Genomic DNA, 25,734 nt, shown 5'->3' with positions numbered 1-25,734 from the left:
CATCATCGTTTAACGTCCGCTTTCCATGCTAGCATGGGTTGGACGATTTGACTGAGGACTGGTGAAACCGGATGGCAACACCAGGCTCCAGTCTGATTTGGCAGAGTTTCTACAGCTGGATGCCCTTCCTAACGCCAACCACTCAGAGAGTGTAGTGGGTGCTTTTACGTGTCACCTGCACGAAGACGGCCACGCTCGAAATGGTGTCTTTTATGTGCCACCCGCACAAGCCAGTCCAGGGGCACTGGCAACGATCTCGCTCGAAAATCCTACAGGAGCCAGTCAGGCGGTACTGGCAACGGCCACGCTCAAAATGGTGCATCTCATGTGCCACCCGCACAAGAACCAGTCCAGGGGCACTGGCAACGATCTTACTTGGCTTGCCGGGTCTTCTCACGCACAGCCCATTTCCAAAGGTCTCGGTCCGTAGTCATCGCCTCGGTGAGGCCCAATGTACGAAGGTCTTGCCTCACCACCTCAGCCCAGGTCTTCCTGGGCCTACCTCTTCCACGGGTTCCCTCAACTGTTAGGGTGTGGCACTTTTTCACGCAGCTATCCTCCTCCATTCTCACCACATGTCCATACCAGCGCAATCGTCTCTCTTGCACGCCACAACTGATGCTTCTAATGTTCAGCTTTTCTCTCAAATATATATATATATATATATATATATATATATATATATATATATATATATGCATATATATATATATATATATATATATATATATATATATATATATATATATGTGTGTGTGTGTGTGTGTTTATCAGTCAAATCGTCCAACCCATGCTGGCATGGAAAGCGGACATTAAACGACGACGACAATACGTACAGACATATATATATTGTTGTACTTGGGGATGGTCATATTGCCAGTTTAGCCAATAAAAACACACGCACTGTATATTTGGTGTTAATTTTTTTTTTTTTTTTTTTCTTTCAGCTTTATATTACATTAATCTTAATCTTAATCTTATTTCGGCCAGAGTTCTTTCGTCACACTTCTGTGACCTCATCAGTGGTCCTTTGTTTCCTTCTTTCTTATGTGTGTCTCACCTTGCTAACTATCAGCCATTTTGTATTTTGTATTCCTATTGTATGTGTCTACGCATGCGTGTCCTTCAATGTGTCTGTGTCTTTTGTAAGTGCATGTGTGTATGGGGAGTGTCTGTATCACCTATATTCTCTGTTAATACGTGTTCATTTGTATTAGTTTTTATTTATTTATATGTTCATGTGTGTGTGTGTGTGTGTGTGTTTTTTTTTTTTTTTTTTTTTTTTTTAATGTGTTTAATTAAATTTTGTTAACGTATGTAGTATTTAATTCCATTTGTTTATCTATGTATTGTATTATACTTTGTTCCTATTATTGGTTTATGGGTAACATGTTGTCACACGCTGTGGTTTGTTAGTGGCGTATGTTAGTGTTCCATTCTAGTTTCCTATTCAGGCTAGGTTTCCCTTCTATTATGTGTGTAGCTTCAGTAATTTGTCTAAGTGCTGCATCACTGCTATGTGTAGATAAGATTTTAATTTCTATGTTGTTGATTGAGCCTCTATGTTCTTGCTCAGCGTGCTGGTACAGAACTGATGAGTTCTTCCCTTCCTTAAGTTCCCTCCAATGTTCGTTTGCCCGCTCCCCTATACTCCTTGCTGTTTCGCCTACATATGTCGTTGTCTTATTTCTGCATCGTCCCTCTGTACATCTTATACTATAGACCACATTTCTGGTTTTGCAGTTCGTTTGTGGGCTAAATCTACATACGATACAGTTCCTATCAGTGCAGGGGGTTCTACTGAAAGGGTATGTTCTACTGGTAAGGGATTTGATAGGGTTGCCTGGCCTTTCAACAACCTTAATTCTTAGCTTAAGTTTGTCTAGGGCCCTTCTAAAGCGGTACGCCAGTTCGCCTCTAGGGGTGGTGTCGACGAACATGACGCTTTGGTACTTGTGGCTATTGTACCATGAGCTTGCCTTCCCTATTTTCTTCTTAGTTCTTTCTATGGTGTTCCATGATTTGCTCCTATAGAGTGGGCAAATCCCATTCCTATCGTTGCGTTTGATTGTTTCAAACTTCTTCATAGCTCCTTTGTAAACCCTGATCCTTTCTTTATGGCTGTAACCCGAGAACTGCATGCGGTGGACGAAATGTTGTATATGTCTCTTTAATTCTGTAGGGTCGCACATGCAGGAGACATTTCGCATTACTCTGACGAGGTCTGCCATCAATATGTTGAATTTGGCATTGTCCGCAATAGCCGAGTTCCGGTGGGTCAGGTACTTGGAGGCCATAGGTTTTGTATAGTGTGAATGGAGGATTCTGGTTTTATTGTTCTTAGTTTCTAGCCAGAGTTCAGTATCTAATACAGGTAATCTATGGTTAGGGTGTTTAGTAGGGTAGTCTATCGTAACTCTAATACTCTGGTGGATGGAGTTAGCTATTTGCTGGATGCTCTCCATAGTCTTAGTTTCTATTTCTATTTCAGGGGTACTCTCTTGTGGGGGTGTCTTTACCACTAAGTTGATATCATCGACATATCGAGAGTACACATTCACGAGTATGGAGTTCTGTGTCAGGCGTTCCTTAAGCCTTCTGTCCCACCATACCATGAAAAGATTGGCCACATCACCGGCGATACTAACCCCGATGGCTGCCCCCTCGTCCTGGGCGTATAATTTGTTGTTAAATTTAAAGGTGTGGCCTTTTAGGGTGACCTTTATACTAGCTCCTAGTGCATGTGCGATCATTTTCTTTACCTGGTGGATATTAGTGGGGGTCCGTATGGCTCTGGTCCATCCACTCCATCTCTCTATAGGGGTCTTCCTAGCCATAGAGGTAATTGTGGGTGGTCTACCTCTTAGACGTCTACTAGGGCAGAAATCTCTAAGGTCGTATCTATCTAGATATGCATCGTCATATGTCAATCTAAGTAGGAGGCCCAGTTCTTCTGTGTTGACTTTTTGGAACTCTACTTCGCTCTCGTTGATCATTTCCACGCACTTTTCCACTGCAAAGTCCACGTCGATAGATGGGTATAGTGATACCACATCCATGCTACCCACTATACACCCTGTCAGGTTGCAAGTGTTGTTGCAGTCGTTGATCCTGCTGAGGAGATCTTCCGTGCTGTCACAGACATCAGGTGACATCTGGATTATGGGGCGTATGATCATTGAGAGGAAGTAGGAGATCCTGTAGTTACTAGCGACATTTGCTCCACAGACTGGTCTTGTTGGTGGTCCCACTACAGGATTAGTTGTTACTTTGTGGTCCTTACGGAGCCCATACAGCGTCGGGATATCATTGTTCCAGGCTTGGAAGTTGTTGGCTGTGCGCTTCTGGGGTCTAAGGACAATTGTCCACATCATCATGTGGGCATTGAGGACTTTTTCTCTTTCCTCATGCGCCTGTAAGGTTGTTACCTTCGTATTGGCGATGTGAGGTTGCATTGCCTGGATATAGTTCGGCAGGCTGTCTATTGACATTCTGCCGGACTTATCTGTGGGAAGGCATACCACTTCTCCCTTTTTCGTGCGCTGCATGAGCTTGTGTAGGCCACTTGCGGGTATATTCCCAAGTTGTTGGGCCTCTGTCTTATTCTGTCTCTGTCTCTTAGTGTATAATTCTAAAATCTGTCTAAGTTTTGTCCTAGCTATAGTGAACTGTGCTTCCATGTGGTCATGAGTATGTTTAGGGATGCAGACTCTTTTGTTAAAGGGTAATGTTGTCGGGTATACCCGGCTCATATCATAAGTTTTATTGGCTAACCTGGCAATATGACCATCCCCAAGTACAACAACATCTGTTTCAACACACGATTTCACATAAAAAATCTTTCAAAACAAATACATATATATACATATATATATATACATATATATATATACATATATATATATACATATATATACATATATATACATATATATATATATATATACATATATATATATATATATATATATATATATATATATATATATATACATATATATATATATACATATATATATATATACATATATATATATATACATATATATATATATACATATATATATATATACATATATATATATATACATATATATATATATACATATATATATATATACATATATATATATATACATATATATATATATACATATATATATATATACATATATATATATATACATATATATATATATACATATATATATATATACATATATATATATATACATATATATATATATACATATATATATATATACATATATATATATATACATATATATATATATACATATATATATATATACATATATATATATATACATATATATATATATATATATATATATATATATATATATATATATATATATATATATATATATATATATATATATACATATATATATATATATATATATATACATATATATATATATATATATATATACATATATATATATATATATATATATATATATATATATATATATATATATATACACACATATATATACCGCCCGACTGGCCTTTGTAGGGTTTTCGAGCGAGATCGTTGCCAGTGCCCCTGGACTGGCTCTTGTGCGGGTGGCACATAAAAGACACCATTTCGAGCGTGGCCGTTTTCGTGCGGGTGACATGTAAAAGCACCCACTACACTCTGAGTGGTTGGCGTTAGGAAGGGCATCCAGCTGTAGAAACTCTGCCAAATTAGATTGGAGCCTGGTGTTGCCATCCGGTTTCACCAGTCCTCAGTCAAATCGTCCAACCCATGCTAGCATGGAAGGCGGACGTTAAACGATGATGATGATGTATATGTATATATATGTAAAAGTGTGTATATATATATATATATGTATTTATATTTATAACTTAACCATATGAACTTTCTAAACTCTCTGACGAAGTCTAGAGACACACCCAAGTACCTTAATCTTATCTACCAAATACTTCAGTTCACTGAAGGGATGGAAGTAGAGTGGGGTACTATGGCCTCTTGGCTGAAGCAGCTGTAAGATACTATCCTACTTTCTATGCTCTACGTTAAATGTTTTAATAATTACTGATATTTTTATATATTATATATGTAAAACATAATATGTTATACATGTATGTATATCGTTATAATAATTTTTTTTTTAAATAAATAAATAGACATAATATAATGTCTAAAAGTTGATGAATACCACCTCTTGATCCCCTCCATTTTCTTATTGCTATATATATATATATATGTGTGTGTTATAAATGTATGTATATATGTGTGTGTGTTATATAAGCGTATGTATATATGTGTGTGTGTTATATAAATGTATGTATATATGTGTGTGTGTGTGTTATATAAATGTATGTATATATGTGTGTGTGTGTGTTATATAAATGTATGTATATATATGTGTGTGTTATATGTATGTATATGTTATATATATACACACACACACACATATATATATATATATATATATAGTTCAAAAAAACAATAACAAAAAAACAAAAAAACAACAAAGTGAGGACGTGATATGGATAGTATTATTGGATGCTCAGGAAAGGAAAGAGAGAGTGTATGACGTTTCGGGCGTAGCCCTTCGTCGGAAAGATGGAAAGTTCGGAGAATGGAAGAACGGAGAAAGAGGAAAATGGTACCGATGCCCACGAGGTTACATGATGAAAAGACCAGAAGAGGAGGTGGTGGGGGAAAAGTTCTTTCTAAGATAGGAGAGTGAAAAAGGGAGATGAATCTGTGCGTTTGCGAAAGTCTGCGAGTGTGTGTGTGATAACAGAACGTGTGTGTGCGTATGTATGTGTGTGTGTGTGTGTGTTTGCATGGTTTGGTGGTTTATCTGTTAGTGTGTTTGTGTGTGTGTGTGTGTGTGTGTATGACGTAGTGGAAGAAATTAGTAGCAGGACTGGTTAGTGGACGCTGTAGACAGTGTAGGTAGAAGGTCAACAGGTGGTTATTTGGGTGTGTGTGTGTTCGTGTTTGTGTGGGGTTGTCGGTGTTAGGTACGTGTACGTGTGTGTGTGTATTTTGTATGTGCGCGTGTGTGTGTGTGTATGTTTTCTGTGCGTGCGTGTGTGTTTGTGTGTATGTGTATGTTGTGTGTATGTGCGTTGCTGTGTATGTGCGTTGCTGTGTACGTGTGTGTGCGTGCGTTTGCTATTGTATATGCGTGTGTTGTTTATGCCCATGTGTGTATGATTGTATGCGTGTCTGTGTGAGTGTGTAGTGTTGGTGAGAAGTGTGTGTGTATGTGGGTGTGTGCGTGTGTGTGTGGATGTGCGTGTGTGTGTGGGATTGTGAGTGTTAGGTACGGGTGTGTGTGTGTTTATGTGTGTCTGTATGTGTTTCCGTGTGCGCGTGTGTGTATATTTTTTGTGCGTGCGTGTATGTGTATATTGTGTATGTTTTCGTGCGTGCGTATGTGTTATGTATATGAGTGAGTATTGTGTATGTGAGAGGTGTGTGTGCATGTGTGTATATGTGTATGTGTGTATATGTGTATGTGTGTCGTGTATGTGTGTGTGTGTGGTTTTATGTATGTGAGGGGTGTGTATGTGTGTGTTTATGTGTGTGCGTGCGTATGTGTGCCAGGTATGTGTGTTATTTTGTGTGTGCACTCCTGTGTGTATGTGTGTGCATGTGTATGCGGCTGTGTATGTAGGCGTGCGCGTATATATGGGTGTGTGTGTGTGTATATATGTGCGTTCGGCTATGTGTGTGTGAGGGCGCGTATGTATGTTTGTCATGTATGTGGGCGGTATTATATATATATATAATATTCACACATATACAAATCATGTTTCCATTCCTTCTAGCTGGAAGAAATAATTCAGAACCAAAATAAGAGTGATATAGCACTGCAATCCCTTGATAATGTCATTGCCAACAAAAGCGAAGACGTCCAAGATCTGTTTTCATATCTAAATAGCTCTTTACTGGATTTCCAAACACAGCTACGTAATATTAGTAAAATGCCTGGACCTCAGGTATGGATACTTGCTTTTATATATTGTATTTTTAAATATTGTATGTCTTTGACCTTATTTTCATAGATATGAATATTTGCATACATTCATATTTGTGTGTATGTGTGTGTGTGTGTGTGTTTACTAGAACCAAGACAAAAACAAATGCTATTTTAATATTTTGAATGTATTTTACACATATATCTCCAGTGGTTATCTAAGATAGATCTTAATACTTTCCCTACTCAAACATTTAAAAATATATTCTAAATGTTTGACTGTGGAATATATTAGGTAACATCTGTCTTATATAACTACCAGAAACACATGTCTTAAATGCATTCAAAACATCAAAATATCAACGTTCAGTTTTGTTTTCATTCTGGTATTTTGCAATTTTGTTCCATAACAATCTGTTTGTCCTTGCTTCGATAATATGGTTAATACAACTAGGATGTAGGAGAAAAATGTTTTACCAGTAAAAGTTGAAAAATTCTGGTAAAGTATATTGCATCAAATCATACCCTTGAATGTGTGTGTATGCATAATGCTGGCATATATATATATAATGCATGTAAGTCTAAATTTTGATATATGAATATGGTTTTTGAAAGAACTATTTCATTATTTTCATCTCAAAGTCAAATCTAATTACACATAAATTCAATAAAATGTAAAATAATCTTTGGTATCATTGTCCAGCGGGAGAGAGTGTGTGGTTGCGTTTTTGTGTGTGTGTGTGTGTGTGTGCACGTGTGTGTGTGCGCACATGCATATGCACGTGTGTGCCTGTGTATCTGAAAGGAGTGTTAATGGAAAGGAAGGAAGAGGAAGGAATTGTGTTTACATCTATACAGTTGGTTAGCTCAAAAATGAAGATCTAGGAACATTCCACAACATCCTCAACACACTGCACCCATCTATCCACTACAAGGAACTTCCCTTCCTAGACATCAACATCAAGATACACAACTCCATCGTTACAACAGACATCCACTCCAAAAAAACCGACACACACCAATATTTAAATTTCTACTCCTGCCACCCATCCCACATAAAAAAAAACATTCCATATAGTATGGCAAGACGCATAGACACGCCAAATAAGACTAGAGGAACTTAAAAACTTCCTACTAGAACAAAAATACCCACTCACCTTAATAGAAAAAACAGAATCGCGAGAGCAATAAAGTTGGACATCACACAACTCAGAACACCAAAAATGAAAAACAAAGAAAACATCATCCCTTTCATTAACACACACAACCCTACAATCACCAACATGTTTCACATTATACACTCAAACCTACCAATAATCCAACAAAGCCCCAAAATGGGAAACCTACTAAACAAATATTGCAAAAAAAACTGTAGACGCCAAGAAAAAAACTTAAAGAAACACCTAACAAGAACAAAATTCTCATCAGAGAATAAAACCGAATTCTTCGTAAAAGAGTGTGGAGATGGTAGAAGTGGAATCTGCAGCAACCCCATCTACAAATATATAGAGGGGAACAAACAAATAAAATAAAGTGGTCACACATTCAAAGTAAATGCAGACATGAACTGCAAGACGTGGAACGTAATATACTACATAACCTGCCCCAAATGCAAGGAGAATTATATAGGTGAAACTGGAAATTCTTTATGCCAATGAGCCAGAATTCACTGACATGTCTGACAGGAGGAACTATGGAAAATTCCACCTAGAAGCATGTGGGGAAGGAAAATTTAAGATCTTTCCCTTCTATAAATGCCTAAGAAACGATACGTCCTTCAGGAAAAATATGGAGAAATACTTCATAACAAAATTCTCACCGAAACTGAATGGCTGAAAACATGAAGATCACAACCCATCTAGGTTCTTCAAATTTGGAACAACAGAGCCTAAAAAACGGCAAGAAACCCAGATAGTGGGACATTTTTATACCAACTAGAATTGAACCCAGTTACCTAGGTTCTCATATTTCTCTCCTACCTTTTTTTAGCTAACCAGCTGTATAGATGTAAACACAATTCCTTCCTCTTCCTTCCTTTCCATTGACACTCCTTTCAGATACACACACACACATAAAAACACACCCACACACTCTCTCCTACTGGACAATGATACCAAAGATTTTTTTTTTTTTTTGAAAATCAACTTTCTTCCAATGCCACCTGGTTTTGCCATTTTTTTTAAAAGGCTAAAATAAACTTGTCATTGAAAGAACTGACCAACTGTAAACACAATTTTCTTCTTTTCTCTTTCCCATTGACACTCCTTTCAATTACACAGGCACACACACATGGACGCACACACCAACACAAAAACACTCACACACACACACACACACACTCTCTCTCTCTCTCTCTTTCTCACTTTTCCCTCCATTCCTCACCCTCTCTTACTATCCTATATATCTCTCTCTCCACCCCTACACATTCAATAAAACTATAAAAAGAGACAGCAGCCCAAGGTGAAATCAAAATTTGAAAATCCTACAAGACTAGGTGAAAAGCACTTTATATGATCTATAAAACATGTGACATATTAATATAAATCTGTAAATGTACAATCATCCTGATTTCTGAGTGCCTTAATTTATTTCTAATATATAATTCCTGTACATCACCTCCAAGCCTTCCAATATATATATATATATTTGTAAAGCTTGCAAAGTTTCTTCAAGCCTCTGCATTAATATTCCTCCCCCTACTGACCTCAAACTGAGACCCATCATTGCTGGCCCTGCTTGTGAAACCCACCGTTTGAGCAACTTCCTTGACATCTTGCTCAAACCGTTTCTAAAATATGTGAGAAGCTTCATCAGGGATGACTTAGATATATGCTAAACCACCTCCCGAAGACAATAAGTGAAGGAACCCTGTTAGTATCATTTGATGTGGTGAATTTGTACACCAATATCCCACACGATTATGGTATAGAAGCGATCTCCTTCTGGCTAGAAAAATACCCACAAGAGATCCCAGGGCGCATCAACCACAGATTTATAATCGCAGCACTTAAATTCATCCTACTGAACAACTATTTCATGTTCGATACAGCTTACTATCAACAAAAATAGGGAATTGCAATGGGAATCCGAGCTGCACCAGTGATTGTGAACCTTGTAATGGGTTACCTAGAGCTGAAAATATATCATTCATCATTACAAAAATATGGCAACTCTTTTCATTGCTATTTAAAGGAGAACTGGAAGAGGTATTTGGACGATTGCTTTATACTTTGGAACGACAGCATGGACAAACTCCTCGATTTCAAAATAATGCTTAACAATATTAATAGCAACATACAATTCACTATGGAACACAGCAGTAAACAACTCCCTTTTCTTGACATCCTAATTAAAATAGTCAATAACCACATCGAAACAGACATCTTCTATAAACCCACAGATTCTAAACAATACCTATTATTTAACTCATGCCACCCCAAACACATAAAAATTAATATACCTTATAATCTAGCGAAAAAAAATCTGTACCATAGTTTCAGACTCCGATACTCGTGAACGAAGACTCCTTCAACTCAGATCAATACTAATCAAGAGACATTACTCAACATCATTGATAAATGATGGAATTAAACGAGCAAAGGAAATAGACATACAAACATTAAGGGAAGTCAACCAAAATACTAAACCAGACTTTAAAATACTCCCATACATCTCCACGCATAACCCTAGAAACAACGAAGCCTTTAACGTTATCATCCAAAATCTTCTCATCCTCACAAGAGATAAAACAATGAACAAAATTTTAGACTCACACAAAATTATCAAAAGTAAAATGCAACCTAAATCACTGAAAAAAATATTAACCAGCGCAAGACTGTATCCACTAACAACAGAACCAAAAGTAAAAATATGTGGTCGACCTAACTGTGGGACTTGCCCCCACCTTTTGGAGGGTTCTGAGTTCCACTTTAAACAAGGTGAAATCTTTAAGATTAAATCAAATTTCACCTGTGCCTCGGAAAATCTAATCTATGCCATTACATGCTTAGGGTGCAGTAATTACTATATTGGCCAAACAGGAATATCACTCCGTAGAAGAACTACTCTCCACAAAGAACAAATCTGCTACCCACATTGCAGACAGATACAGGTCAGTGGACACATAGAAAGGTGTGCGAGGAATCTTAATCCTAATTTCCTAATTTTTCCCTTCTATCAATGTTCACAGAACACATCAACACAACAAAGAATGAATAAAGAGGCAATTTTCATTAATAAATATCTTCCTCAACTAAATATAAACACATAACATCTCATATAGAACACCACTAATCTTCCATTTAATATCACTAACCCCCATACATCCCATACACCATTCACACTACAAATCCAGATCTACTTACTTCCTTTACACATAATCTTTTCACTAAGGGACTAATAGACTTGATACCGTTCAGAATTCGGTGTATACTCAAAGCAATGACTAGTATTATTACGAAACCGGTATGCTTGTAAATCTCTTTGATAACTCACAATAATGACTTTTATTACCTTTATTCCTACCTCAGTTCATCTAATTGTATATATATATTGTTACTTTTCATAAAAAGCCTTACCTTCTTTTTGATTTCCAATGTGCATTCTCTCTTATTTTTCTGCTTACTTTCCCCTTACATTTCCACGGGTAGTTTCTATTTTGTTTTTTTAACATATTTCTATTATATATATAAATATATATATATATATATATATATATATATATATATATATATATGACATATCTAATTCATAACCATTAGTCAAAGTATATTTTGTAATGATTATGGATTGAACATTTTATTCACACTCAGATTTACCTTTGAGTACTTTACTCTAAGTGGCTGGGCATAGTCTCTTTTGAACTTGTCACCTTTGGAATATAAAGCGTGTGTGTGTATACACATACACAGATATTTTAAAAGAGAATAGATGCTATTTTTGAAAGATTTATTTCTAAGAACAAAATAATGTGATTTGGTGCATTTAAATGCATGATCTACTACTTAGTAGACATATGTTATGTAGTTTTAATGATAAAACAATATGAAACAGTATAATGAGGGGTCTCTATTTAGTTTTGAGGTGTGTGTGTGTGTCTGTTTATGTATTATATGTATACACACACATACACACACATGGAAATAATTCACTTTGGGAACATTCCCAGCCTTCAACTTTTCCTTTCAAAAAAGGTTTCTCAGCCCAATATTTACCTGCTTTGCCAGTACTGCCTGACTGGCCTTCGTGTGGGTGACACGTAAAAGCACCCACTACACTCTCAGAGTGGTTGGCGTTAGGAAGGGCATCCAGCTGTAGAAACTCTGCCAAATCAGATTGGAGCCTAGTGTTGCCATCCGGTTTCACCAGTCCTCAGTCAAATTGTCCAACCCATGCTAGCATGGAAAGCGGACGTTAAACGACGACGATGATGATATGCCAGCATGGAAGGCGGACGTTAAACGATGATGATAATGATGATGATGATGTTATTTATGGCTTTATGGGATATGCTTCAAGACCCAGTGTCCCAAAAAAGAATTACATATAATATTTGTGCATGTGTGTATATGTGTGTGTTTATATATTAATTTCCATTGTAATCGTTGATACTATCAGGGTCCACCCGGAGTTGGAGATCTTTCCAAATGTAAATACAAATCCAGGCATGACTCAAGTGGACAGGAGGTGACCTCAACAATATGGGCTCCACTTCAGGACACGCTTAAAGTAAGTACTATATAACTTAATTTTAGATTACTATTCTCCAGTTGGCATTATGGTTGGTCACTCTGTATTTTTGAGACCTCTGTATTTTGGGAAACTACTGTTGGATCTTTCTCAAGAAAAAATGATGAATCTTTAGATTTTGCTATAGAAATCTGTGATTACCAGTGCCTGTATGCATGATATCTGTAATTACACACAGTGCCTGTATGCATGATGCCTGAAAAGAGAGAGTGTAGGTAAAACTACCCTTTACAGACAGAGATTTAACTACCATTTCTTGCAAACTAAGCTATCTTGTTGAGCAGCCATAATGGGCTTTCTGAACACCTAATGAAAAATTACCTTTAGTTTTTTTTAGTAGGCACTGGCATGGCTGTGTGGAAAGAAGCTTGCCTCCCAGCCACATAGTTCTGGGATCAGCCCCTTCTGCGTGGCACCTTGGGCAAGTGTCTTCTGTTATAGTCTCAGGTCAACCAAAGCCTTGTGAGTGGATTTGGTAAATGGAAACTGAAAGAAGTCCATTGTACATATATATATATATATATATATATGTGTGTGTGTGTTTTGTGTCTGTGTTTGTCTCACACCAACACTTGACAACTGGTGTTGATGTGTTCCCATCCTTGTAACTTAGTGGTTTGGCAAGAGAGACCAATAGAATAAATACTAGGCTCCAAAAAATAATTCTTGGGGTCGATTTGTTTGAGTAAAACCCTTGAAGATGGTGCCCCAACGTGGCTGCAGTCTAATGACTGAAACAAGTAAAAGATAAAAGATAATAGCTCACCGAACGATACACCATGTCTCATGTGAACCACTCCTTGGGGGAAAAAAATGTTGCCTATACTTGATGTAGAAGCTTTGTTCATGTGTGTTTACTGTTTCATATGTTGTCATCTGTTTTTCTTTCTCTGTTTCCCTTTCAGAATTATATTGTGATGTCAGCTACATGCTCTGTTTATCACGGTCTGTCGACACAACTGATAGAGAATGAATACAATCAGTACCAGTGTAAATGTTCTGGTCATTTTCCTCAAGGCTCCGTGGATAAAGTGTGTTATCTTCATCTTTGGCTTTGTCCGAAGAAATCCTGATTATGTGTCCTTTGTTGGACAATATGTACAGTACTCACAAAAAGCCAGACACGAATGGGAGTATTTTTACCAAGACAGCAAGAAGAGGGAAATGCATATACATACATATATATACACACTTACAAACACTCACACACATGTATAATATTATTGTTAGATTTGCCTACTGTTCTATTATTTCAAATTTCAAGCCAAAGAGGCAGTCATCTGATGGCAAATCGGCAAAATATGAAAAATAATGTTTTGGTAAATACTAACAATAGCAAAAACAAAAAAATTAGCTACTCTACTTTGTATTGAGTTCTTTTTATCATTTTGTAACACTGCTTGCAAACAGAGTATCATGTATATGCATTTTATTGCTTCTGTATATTACAATACATTAACCTTACTTGAATTTACAATATGAGAAGCTTGATAATGTTTATATCTGTAGACTTATCAAATATGATAAGCATAATATAATAATGTTTATATCAAGAGGGTGTACTTTTTGTTTTAATATATATTTTTATTATGTATATAGTTTATAAATACATTGGCTTTTTAAGTCTTCTGTCACTTCTTAGGATATCCAATATCCATCTGTTCAATGTCACTCTCGATATATATATAATGATATGTAATTGTAAGATCCAAGGATCTAGGATCTAAAGCTTTAAGCTGTCCGTGGTAGATATAAAAAAAACAACTTTCAGGAAAATGATGGTTTATTGGTGCAGAAGGTTGTATGCTTTTCCCATATCGAAGTTCAATAAGCTGAAAAATGTTTTTTTCATAGTTCACAGTTAGTAACTTGGGTTGCTATGAATGCAAAAAAAAAAATCCAAATTGAAGGAATGGAGCATATGTTTCCTAGCCAGCAGATCCTTGGAAATAATAATTATCCAATGAGGGGTACTCCACTAACTACTTATCAGGCTGAAATACATATACAATATATATATTTGTGTGTGTGTGTGTGTGTGTGTATATATAATTGATTGACAAAAGCATAGGAATTACCTAATTACCTTCATTAGTTTACAGGTGTAAGCTAATGGAGATGATTATGTAACTCTGTTCTTTTGTCATTCATTAATATTATACTCTGTAATCACCTGACACTACTCTGGAGCATTATTGAGTTCTAACAACTGGTTATTAGTATTACTATGCCTAAGTGAAATCATAAAATATGTATATATGTATAAATATGTATGTATATATATATGTATGTATATATATATGTATGTCTATATATGTATAAATATGTGTACATATATATATATTTGTGTGTATGTATATATATGTATTTGTGTGTGGGGTGTATATATATATATATATATATATATATATATATATATATATGTATGCATATGTGTGTATGTATGTATGTATGTATGCATATGTGTGTATGCATATATGTGTGTATGCATGTATGTATGCATATGTGTGTATGTATGCATGTATATATGTATGTATATATGTATGTATGCATATATGTATGTATCCATGTATGTATGTATGCATGTATGTATGCATGTACGTATGCATATATGTATGCTTGCATGTACAGGGGTTGGACAAAATAATGAAAACACCTTAAAATTTCAGACAAATTTATGTTAATATGGGGTAGGACTGCCTTTAGCAGTAATTACAGCTTGAATTCTACAAGGTATGGACTTGTACAAAGCTTGACTTGTTTCCAAAGGAAACAATTTGGCTGGTGGATTTCCAAGATATGGCCTCCCAGATCATCACAGATCCTCCTCCATGTTTAACAGTTGGAAGAAGGCAGTCTGGGTCAAATGCTTCTTTTGGCTGTCTCCACATGTATACGTACCCGGTGGTTGGAAATCTGGTAAAGGATGACTTGTCTGAGAAAATAACATTCTTCCACAGCTCTAGGGACCAATTCAGTAGGTCTTTTACTTCACACTAAATGCTTTGCAACATTTATTTTTGAAAGTAGTGGTTTTCTGATTGCAGCCCTCCCATAAAATCTGGCTTTGTGCAGCTCCAAGTGAACAGTTTTTGTGGAAACTGGGTTCCCAAAGTGGTCATTAAGCTCTGTAGTAATTTTGGGAGCTGTACTTTTGTGATCCTTTCTAACAATTTGCGTAAGAGTCCGATGGTCCCTATATGAAAGTTTTGGTCTTCTTCCAGAGTTTTTTGATGAGGAGGTTTTTTCCCTCTTTCTCAAAGGCTGTCATTATTTTTGAGACAGTACTTCTTGATACACCAAACATTTCGGCTGTTTTCATTATGCTAGCACCTGCCATACGAGCACCAACAATTTGACCTCTTTGAAAGTCTGATAGATCTGTCATAATGAATTTTAATTACCTTTTTCTGATAATATCTGAAAAGAAACAGCAATTTTAGCAAAACATATTATGCAACACTAATAATAAATCAAAAGACATAGAAATAAACAAGCCTTTGATGGTTTTATAGATATTTCAAAATTATGATGCTAGGTGTTTCTGTTATTTTGTCCAACCCCTGCATATATATATATATATATATATATATATATATATATATGTGTGTAGATATGTATGTATATATATGTGTAGATAAAGATATGTTTATATGTATAGATATGTATATGTGTAGACAGACATATGTGTGTGTATATGTATATACATGTGTGTGTGTGTTTATATGTATCTGTGTATGTGTATATATATGTGTGTATATATATATGTGTGTGTATGTATGTATGTGTATATATGTGTGTGTGTTTGTGTGTATATATGTGTGTGTGTGTGTAGACATATATATATATATGTATATGTGTACATATACATATGTATTTATGAATATATTTGTATGCACATATATGTGTGTGTAATAATTCATAGAAAAAATTCTGTAAATAGCGAAACTCCTCAACTGATATACAAAGTCTATCTAGTGGAAGAAAATATTAATTGCTGTGAAAAAGGAAAACTGATAGTTTCTATAAAAATAAACCGAAAACGTTTCATAGGATATTAAAAGAAAAAAATAACACCACCATTATGCAATGCTGCTATTGCTTGAAATAACCTCTGACCCCATGAAATTAAAACATTGGCAGTAGTTCTTTGAGTTTAACTTATTTGTTACCATATTTCTGTTAGACTACACTGCCTTTAATGGAGGCGCAATGGCCCAGTGGTTAGTGCAGTGGACTCGCGGTCTTGGGATCATGGTTTCGATTCCCAGACCGGGTGTTGTGAGTGTTTATTGAGCGAAAACACCTAAAGCTCCACGATGCTCCAGCAGGGGATGGTGGCGAACCCTGCTGTACTCTTTCACCACAACTTTCTCTCACTCTTACTTCCTGTTTCTGTTGTGCCTGTAATTCAAAGGGTCAGCCTTGTCACACTGTGTCAAGCTGAATATCCCCGAGAACAACGTTAAGGGTATACGTGTCTGTAGAGTGCTCAGCCACTTGCACGTTAATTTCACGAGCAGGCTGCTCCGTTGATCGGATCAACTGGAACCCTCGACGTCGTAAGCGACGGAGTGCCAACAACACTGCCTTTATTTATAATAATTTTGAAAATAACAGAGAAGCCAGCAAAGTAATTTTGTCATTATCAAACTGGTATCTGAAACATAAATTAACATGAAATTTTCATGGAAAGCTTTAAGACAGGAAATTTTTATAATAGAATGAGAGGCAGTCTGAGACAAGTTGGTATCAAAAGAGTTAACTTTACTGATTACTGCAAAATTCTAATACAATTAGTTTGCAACAAAAGTTCTAACACAAATTCCTTTAGATTTTTATCCTGTGTACATAAGTGAAAGCAGGGTATTGTATTCACTCGTCTTTGTCAGTGTCTGCAAAATAACTGGAAAATGGCTGAACAGGTTTTCATCAAATTTTGGCAGAAATACTCATTGGGTGAGTGGTTCGAAGTGATGAAAGTTTTATTTATCTTCAAACTTACATAAAGACATACATAGATATGCCACTGTGTGTGTGTGTGTGTGTGTGTACAGTGATGGGTTCAAGGGTTTCATTTATTTATGAGTTGATTTCTTAATTTCACTGGAGTATAAATACCTATAATGGTGACACTTCAAAAAAAATTTTAGATCAAACTTAGAAATTTCCCAATAAGCAAGTTTAGTCAAACACTTACAAAGCTTAATTCCGATCAATTAAACAGCACACTATAATTTGTGAAAAAATTTATCTGCGTGCAGGATATGCATCACCCCTCCAATGCCTTTCTAATTCATTTTTTTTTCTTTTTAGCTTGCTCATTTCATTGATACTATTTTAACAGTTGTTTTCTGCAGCATGATCCCATAGATTAAATGTATATATGAAAGTCTGCATGTGTGTTTGTGTATGTATATGTATACAAGTTTCAAAAGTTAAAACAGAAGCTGGACAAAAGAACGAACAGAAAACTCACACACACATGACATAGATGTGCTCTTTCCTTGTTAGTTATAAGTCTGTGTGTGTGTGTGTGTGTGTGTGTAATTATGTAGAAATAAGTTCATTATGAAAAAGTGGATGGAAATCAGTTGGATCTAGTTCAAAACGGGGGCGCCAGTATTTTCTTAACGAAACACTTTGAAACTTGGGACACTGGTAGAATGTGTCATATAAAACATCTTTTTCTCTTAGTCTTCTTAAGAAAAATTATTATATTGCAACTTATTTCATGTTAAAGTTGTCGTATTTCTCTAATTTCAACCAATGACTGACGTCCATTCAGCCGAATACATTAAGTGCTGACTACGTAAACAAACGATTCTCAAACAATTCTGGTGGTGATAAAATTATTATTTCCTTGTCAAAAAATGGCTGAAGCATATTGGCAGTAGCTAATAAACCTTTCTATTATAGGCACAAGGCCTGGTTTTTGAGGGAAGGGTTAGGGCAAATGTTGTACACATACAGTTCAGGCAGATGTTAATGAAATTATATTAAAAATAAAACGAAGGAAAACGAACACACGTGTGTTGCCTCTCTGCAAAATGTCAGAAATAATGGAGATTAAATACGCTTTACACCGCTTAAACTGCCAAAGGAGTAACTGTAAACAGCTGAATACTTGTCAGTGATTGGTTGAAATTATAGAAATAAGACACTTTTTTACATGAAATAACTTCGAATACAAAAATTTTTTTCTGTTCTATAACACAAAATAGATAAGTATACGAAGTTTGAAAGTCTTTCGGTACCAAAAACACTACATAAAACATAAATGAAAACTGGTGCCCCCATTTAGAACTAGATCCAATCAGTTTAAAATATACAGGTCTCTTTAATTTAATCTGTATGTAACTGGCAAATATGTACGTTAAGGACTCTGTAAGCATATCATGGGTGGACTTGACCAGCAGTATGCTGTATCAATCCATCCATGGTATTTATTTACACCTGTGAGGGCTAACTGAGTTACAGTAGTGAAATGTGTCTCCTCACTGTACAGTTAATGAGACTGGGTTTACAAAAGTGAAGTGTTTTTGTAGCAAACACTGAACAATACCGGTGAGAGAATACAGACCTTTGACTTTTCGACTGACAGACACCATATTTTTCCACTTCATTAAATAGGGGACTTGTTATTCAACTGTAATTAACAATTATAGATGCTTATACAAAGGGTGTATATTGTTTTGTCTATTAGTTCAAATCCTCTGACAAGTCAATATTGTTGTTGATTCTGTTTGTAAAATTTAATTGAAGAGAGAACTGTTTACTGAACATGATAGGTTAAATTATTCGTTTCCGTGTATGTATATATTTATATATGTGTGTGTATGTGTGTCTATTTCTGTGTGTATTTTTATGGGGTCCACTGTCACTCTGTGCACCTTAAGCAGGTGTCTTCTACTGTAGCTCTGGCCAAACAAATTCTTGTGAGAGAATTTGGTTGACATCAGCAGTCCTGCATATATATGTGTGTGTATACTTATCTTGACATCACATAATGGTTGTAAATAAATATCACTGTCGTGGAAGTGATGTTCATTCTTAGTCTTTTGTGGGGAAACATGTTTGGCTCTGGGGAAATATTACCTTACTTGGAAAGGGGTGAGGGTTAGTGATAATAAGTTGCATCTGGCCCTAGAAAAAAACCTGCTTCAACAAATTCTGTCTGACCCATGCTTGCCCAGAAAAATGGATATTAAATGTTATCTATCTATCTATCTATCTATCTATCTATCTATATATATGTAAGTGGCTGAGACACTTTTTGCAGTTTGCTGTGCTTGAGAAGATATGTCGAGCTTAGTAAAATCATAGTTGTGGGCTGTGCTGGTGGCACATGTGAGGCACCTGTGCCAGTGACATATAACAGGCAACCAGTACACTCTATGGAGTGAATAGCATTAAGAAGAGCATCCAGCTGTAGAAACCAAGTCAAAACAGACTGGAATCTGGTGCAGCTCTCTGGCTTACCAGTTCCAGTCAAACCATGTAAGCCATGCCAGCATGGAAAATGGACGCTAAATGATGATAATCACACACACACACACACACACGTATGATGGACTTCTATATAGTTTCTGACTACCAAATTCCACTGACATTGGTTGACCTGCAACTACAGGGTAAGCTTACCAATGTGCTGCCACACAGTAATTTTAAAGCTAGAACCATAGTTACAAAGCGAACATTTTAACTTTGGTGTCTAAGCTTACACACATTCAATCTATTTTGTTTGCTTTTATTTTCCTGTTTGTATATTTCCGTTTATTTGTGTTGTGTGTATAAGGTGTTTGTTCCTGTGTTTGTGTGACTGTTTGTCTCTGTCTGCCCCTGTATTTATATTTGCCTGTAAATGTTTACATGTACTTTTTTGAATTTTTATCTATGTTTGTCTGTTTTTGACTGAAATTGTATTTGTGATTTTTTTTTTTTCTTTATTTGCGTGAATATATAATGTATATTCTGAGTGTGTGTGATAGTATAGGAACGTGTGTATGGAAATTCTGTATGACACATTACTGAGGCCACAAATTTACCAGAGGAAAAAAAAAAAAAAAAAAAAAAAAAAAAAAAACATTTCAGACGCAAGAAATTGTTAAAATTTTAAAGAAAATACCAAAAACAAATAGAAAAACAAAAACACATAATGAATAATGATTATGTATAAAACAATATAAAATGGCACAATTTTCAGCTCTGGTTTGATTTTCCTTGTTGGTCATTTCATTGCCATGAAAATGCTTCACTGTTGTATTAAAAATGTTATTAGTACTATTTGAATTGTGTGTGAAGTAATATTTTTTAAGCAAATTTTAAAATTGCTTTTTTTTTAATATATATATTTCCAGTGCTTGGAAAATGCCATATTTATGTTTGTTTTTTCTCTTTGTTTATTTTTTTTTTTTAAAGTTGCTTTTTGTTTTCAAAAAGTTTTATAAAACCAAATGAAAATATTGAATAAATATTTTATATATTTTCTTGACTTAAAATGACTTGAAAAAAATAAATGTTATTTATAATTTATGAGCTGCAAGCAGAACAGAGAGAATCCAAACAATAATGTACCTATTCATTCTCTATACTTCAGATTTGAACGGAAATTTCTGATTACTGTTGTTTTTCATCATCAGAGAAGACCCCCTCTCTTTAGATGCTTTGCATTCATAACACATGCAGTTCATTGATGTAAGGGAACTTTGTCACATTGTAGTGTTCCAGCCTTATTGCGTGCTTCCTCACTCAAAACTATCAATGAATCTAACAAGAATACTAACTCTTGTTTATAGAAATCAGTAAACGCATTATTTGCTGGGGTGTGCTGTTGTCTATCAAACTGGTAAAAATGCATGAAGTACATATAGAAAAGTGAGAATCTAAATAATAATGTATTTGTTCATTCTCAGTACATTGTGAAGGTGCATGGCTCAGTGGTTAGAGCTTTGGGTTCGCAATCATGAGGTAGTAAGTTTGATTCCTGGACTGGGCTGTGTATTGTGTTCTTGAGCAAGACACTTTGTCATGTTGCTCCAGTTCAAATGAGTTGTGGCATCACTGGTACCAAGCTGGATCAGCCTTTGCCTTTCCCTTGGTTAACATCGGTGGCATGGAGAGGGGAGGCTGGTATGCATAGGCAACTACTAGTCTTGCCTGGACTGGTGCCTTGGAGGAAAACTTTCTTGGTGCAATCCCATGGGCATTCATGACCGAAGGGGGTCTTTATCCTTTACGTTCTGACAATGATTCATGTGTGTTATGAATGCACATCATTTAAATCAGTGATACTACTGAAATCACTAAATGGTTGAAATGTCATTAACCCTTTTGATACCAACCTGCCTGGGATTGACTCTGCATTCGATGATACAAATTTCCTGTTTGATAAAAATTATTCATCAAAATTTCATGCTAATTTATGATCCAAACATCAGCATTATAATGAATGTTAGTTTGATGAGTTCTTCCTTATTTTCAAAATAAATTCAAACATACAGTGTATTTCAGTAGAAATACAGTAACAAAAGGCCTAACACACGGAAGGTAATGAAGGCAGCTGGAATGTCAGGTATAGTTGCAGAGATGCTGAAAAGATCCAGCTAAGCATGATGAGTTGGTCATTCACATAGTCAATCCTGAAGCTGAAGAAATAACTTTGAACGATTGTAATAGCAGTATTGTCATCAACAAATGCTACAAGGAAAAAGAAAATGCACTAGAAAGAAAGAACTATAGAGACATTAAGCTGATGAACTAAAATTATATGGAAATAACAGTTATAGCACAGCTATTTAGGAATAAAATTAACTCAGATGAAATGCAGTTTAGGTTTCTGCTAAGATGGGGCAACCACTGATGTATTCTAGCTTGTGAAATAACCACAGGAAAAATTCTAAACAAAGAACAAACAATTGTATCAAACATTTTTGGCTCTAGGAAAAACATTGGATAGGTTACCATGGTGATTGTTAAAAAAAAAAGACAAAAAACAAAAACTAGACAGACTAATTTCTGCTATGTATTGATCTCTGGAAGAATGGAAAGTGTAGTCAGTTCACACCTGATTTGATGTAACCGAATATGCAAAGCATTTTGTTAGTTGCTCTACTTATTGTAGTAATCCTTAAGAACCATATACAGAGATGCTGTCAACAGGGTAAAAGTTAGCATTGAGTTCAGTTAGGATTTGAGGAGGCAGATAGGTGCAAGTGTGTATATAAAGGTTCACATTCCATGTATCTTTGCTTGACACAGTCTGAGGGGGGGAAAATGGTGATGTTAGGTCTCCTATAAACAATTTGTCCTGTAGCTCAATGACTAATGAAGACAATAAAATAAATAACAAGCAACACTTGGTGACAGGAAAAGCATCTGATTGTAAAAGAATATTTCAATAGGCAAAATTTCCAAGCTTATGACAGTACAGAAGCAAACTTAAAAATGATGATCAAGAACAACAACAGTATCAATGTAAGATGCCATTTATTTTCTCAAACCACACATTCCCTTCCTATAATTTAACAAATAAATAAATACAATCAATAAATAAAAATGAAAAAAAAAAAAATCATTTGCACAACCATAGGGTTTAAATACTTTTGCTTTTTGATTTTTTTAAAATCAATATTTTAATTGATACAAGAAATAAGTTTCATAATAATAATAATAATAATAAAAAAATATCAATAAACAGGATTTATTCTACACTATTGAGCAAGATTTTAATAAGGACTGTTATCAGAAACAAAATCTCACAGAAAGTAAAGCAAGGATTTTAAGATTTACACACAAAACATTAACCCCCCCCCTCCCATTCTGGAGCACACGGAAGACACTATTTCAATCAAAAATTTACATAACGAATATTTTTATTGACAGAACACAAATAAATAAATATGTAAATTTACTGAAACATAACTGAAATGGCTTTTCTCAATTAACATTTAAATACTGACCTCTGTCTTCAGTACAAGGGCAATTTTCTAAGGAATTTCATTCTATATTTGAATGGTGTATTCCTGTTATAGTATTAGTTGTTCAAGTCAACAAGGAAGACTCTAGAAATAGCAGCCAAACACCCTCTTTAAATATATCCTACCTTAAAATAATGGATACATTGGACAATATTGACATATAATGTGGGATAGTCATGGCTGGGACATCTTTCTCATAGATCTATTCAATCTAGGCTGAGCTGGGGTGGGGAGTGGAGTCTGTTTCTCTTTCCTGTCTCAGATTGAGGCTTATAATGTCAACTAACACTTTAAAGTAGAAAATCTTGGCAATTAATTCGTTCCTAATTATTTGTAATTATTTAACGAACATCGTAGAAATGAAAGTAAACATGGTGAAGCTGTCTTAGTGTCTTAGTTGACTCAGCTATCCCCACTCTTTTGACCTTCAAATATTGCTTATATATATATATATATATATATTTTATATATATATGTGTATAATGTGCAGGTATATGTTCATATGTATGTGTGTTTACATAGATGTATACATATGTCTGTATGTGTGTATGTGCATATACAAATGTGTGCATATGCATGTATATGCATACATATACATGCACATATTACACACACATACATATGTGAGTGAGTGTATTTATATGTTTACAGATATGTGTGTCTCTGTGTGAAATGCTACACAAAATCTCTTCTTTCCATAATAGAGATATTCTATTTTCTAAACTAGAAATGAAAAGTGGTTCAAAATGGTGCATTAAAATTTCTTCAAAACACATATATGTTCTATATCTTATCATTACTTGGCACAGAAGGGAAGCTTTGATGTTAACGCTATATTTTTTTTCTTTTTTCTTTTTTCTTTTTTTTTGCTTTTCAGTTTTTTTATTTTTAAAATTAATATTGATATAAATGCTCTCGCATGGTTGGAGTCTGAGAGGAAGAATAACTAAAAAACCAAAATGAAGCGAAATATTCATGCTACAACTAGGGATAGAGATCATGCAGTTAATAGATACATCTTATCAAAAATTAACTGCTACTCTATATAAAATATTAATGCTCATTATTTCCATATCAGGAAATATTGTTAAAATTGAATATAATTATTAAAAACAAAATTGTATTGAAAAGTAAAAATATTTTGCAAATTAATATATAAAATAGCTATATTTATTAAAATTTTTAGATCTATGACCAAGATATTGAATTCTAATATTGAAACATAACCGTAAATTTTGAGGGTGGGTACCATCAATTAAATGAATTTCCTGTATATTTTGGCTACTTATATTGATCTCTGGAAGAGTGGTAAGTGAATTTAACTCACACATGATTTGAACTCAGAACAGGACATAACTAAATATGCAAAGCGTTGTGTTTGTTGCACTACTTATTCTGCCAATCCTTAAAAAGAAATCATAGCAAAAGTAATACAAAAAAATTAATATTGTAGGTACATTTAAATAATATTAAACATTAATATTGTTGTTTTATTTGAAATATATATTTTTGAGACATTTAAGCAATGCAAGTGAGAATTTAGGCAAAATATGTAAGGTGATGTCAATAAATACCAACAAAGACAACACATTGTATCACACTACATAGGTGTTTTAGTGCTTCTGTTATATTTTGGGAAAGATTCCCCTTATTAAATATAAGATACAAAATAATCCAAGAGTTTGGAGGTAAAGTGTTATCATCAGGTCATTAACAGTAAAACAAAATTTAGAAAGAGAAATACAAAAAAATGCTTTAAAAAAATTATTTTGAAAATAATTAAATGAAATAATTAATTTTAATTTACCTCTATGGAAGCCACTAATTACCAAAATTTTAATTTCAAACCAGCTGTCTAATACTTTCAGTCGCCAACAGACAAATTGTTACATAACATAATAACAAACCACCACCACCACCACCACTACCAACATCATCATCATTATACATGTGAACAGAAACGTTAATAATGAAAATTAGGCCAAGATTAGAGATTTCTTTGCTAACCAAAAATCAAACTTCTGTTATCATTTGAA

At 34.9% G+C, this 25,734-nt stretch overlaps 1 protein-coding gene across 11 annotated transcripts in view; it reads left to right on the top strand.

Annotated features, from left to right (window-relative positions):
- The window catches only part of LOC106878228 (uncharacterized), a 139,120-nt gene extending 117,900 nt beyond the window's left edge, over positions 1 to 21,220 (top strand). For all 11 annotated transcript variants that reach the window (XM_052971592.2, XM_052971596.2, XM_052971594.2 and 8 more), the window contains 3 exons: positions 6,823 to 6,993; positions 12,588 to 12,698; positions 13,625 to 21,220. In XM_052971592.2, the coding sequence (XP_052827552.1) occupies positions 6,823 to 6,993; positions 12,588 to 12,698; positions 13,625 to 13,792 (450 nt within the window). In that variant the 3' untranslated portion in view covers positions 13,793 to 21,220. The remainder of the gene's footprint in view (positions 1 to 6,822; positions 6,994 to 12,587; positions 12,699 to 13,624) is intronic.
- The last annotated feature ends 4,514 nt before the right edge of the window (positions 21,221 to 25,734 follow it).

This window comes from Octopus bimaculoides, chromosome 11 (genome assembly GCF_046866305.1).
Source record: "Octopus bimaculoides isolate indiv1 chromosome 11, ASM4686630v1, whole genome shotgun sequence".
NCBI classification, from domain to species: Eukaryota; Metazoa; Mollusca; class Cephalopoda; order Octopoda; family Octopodidae; genus Octopus; species Octopus bimaculoides.
This window is presented reverse-complemented; position numbering and strand designations above follow the sequence as displayed.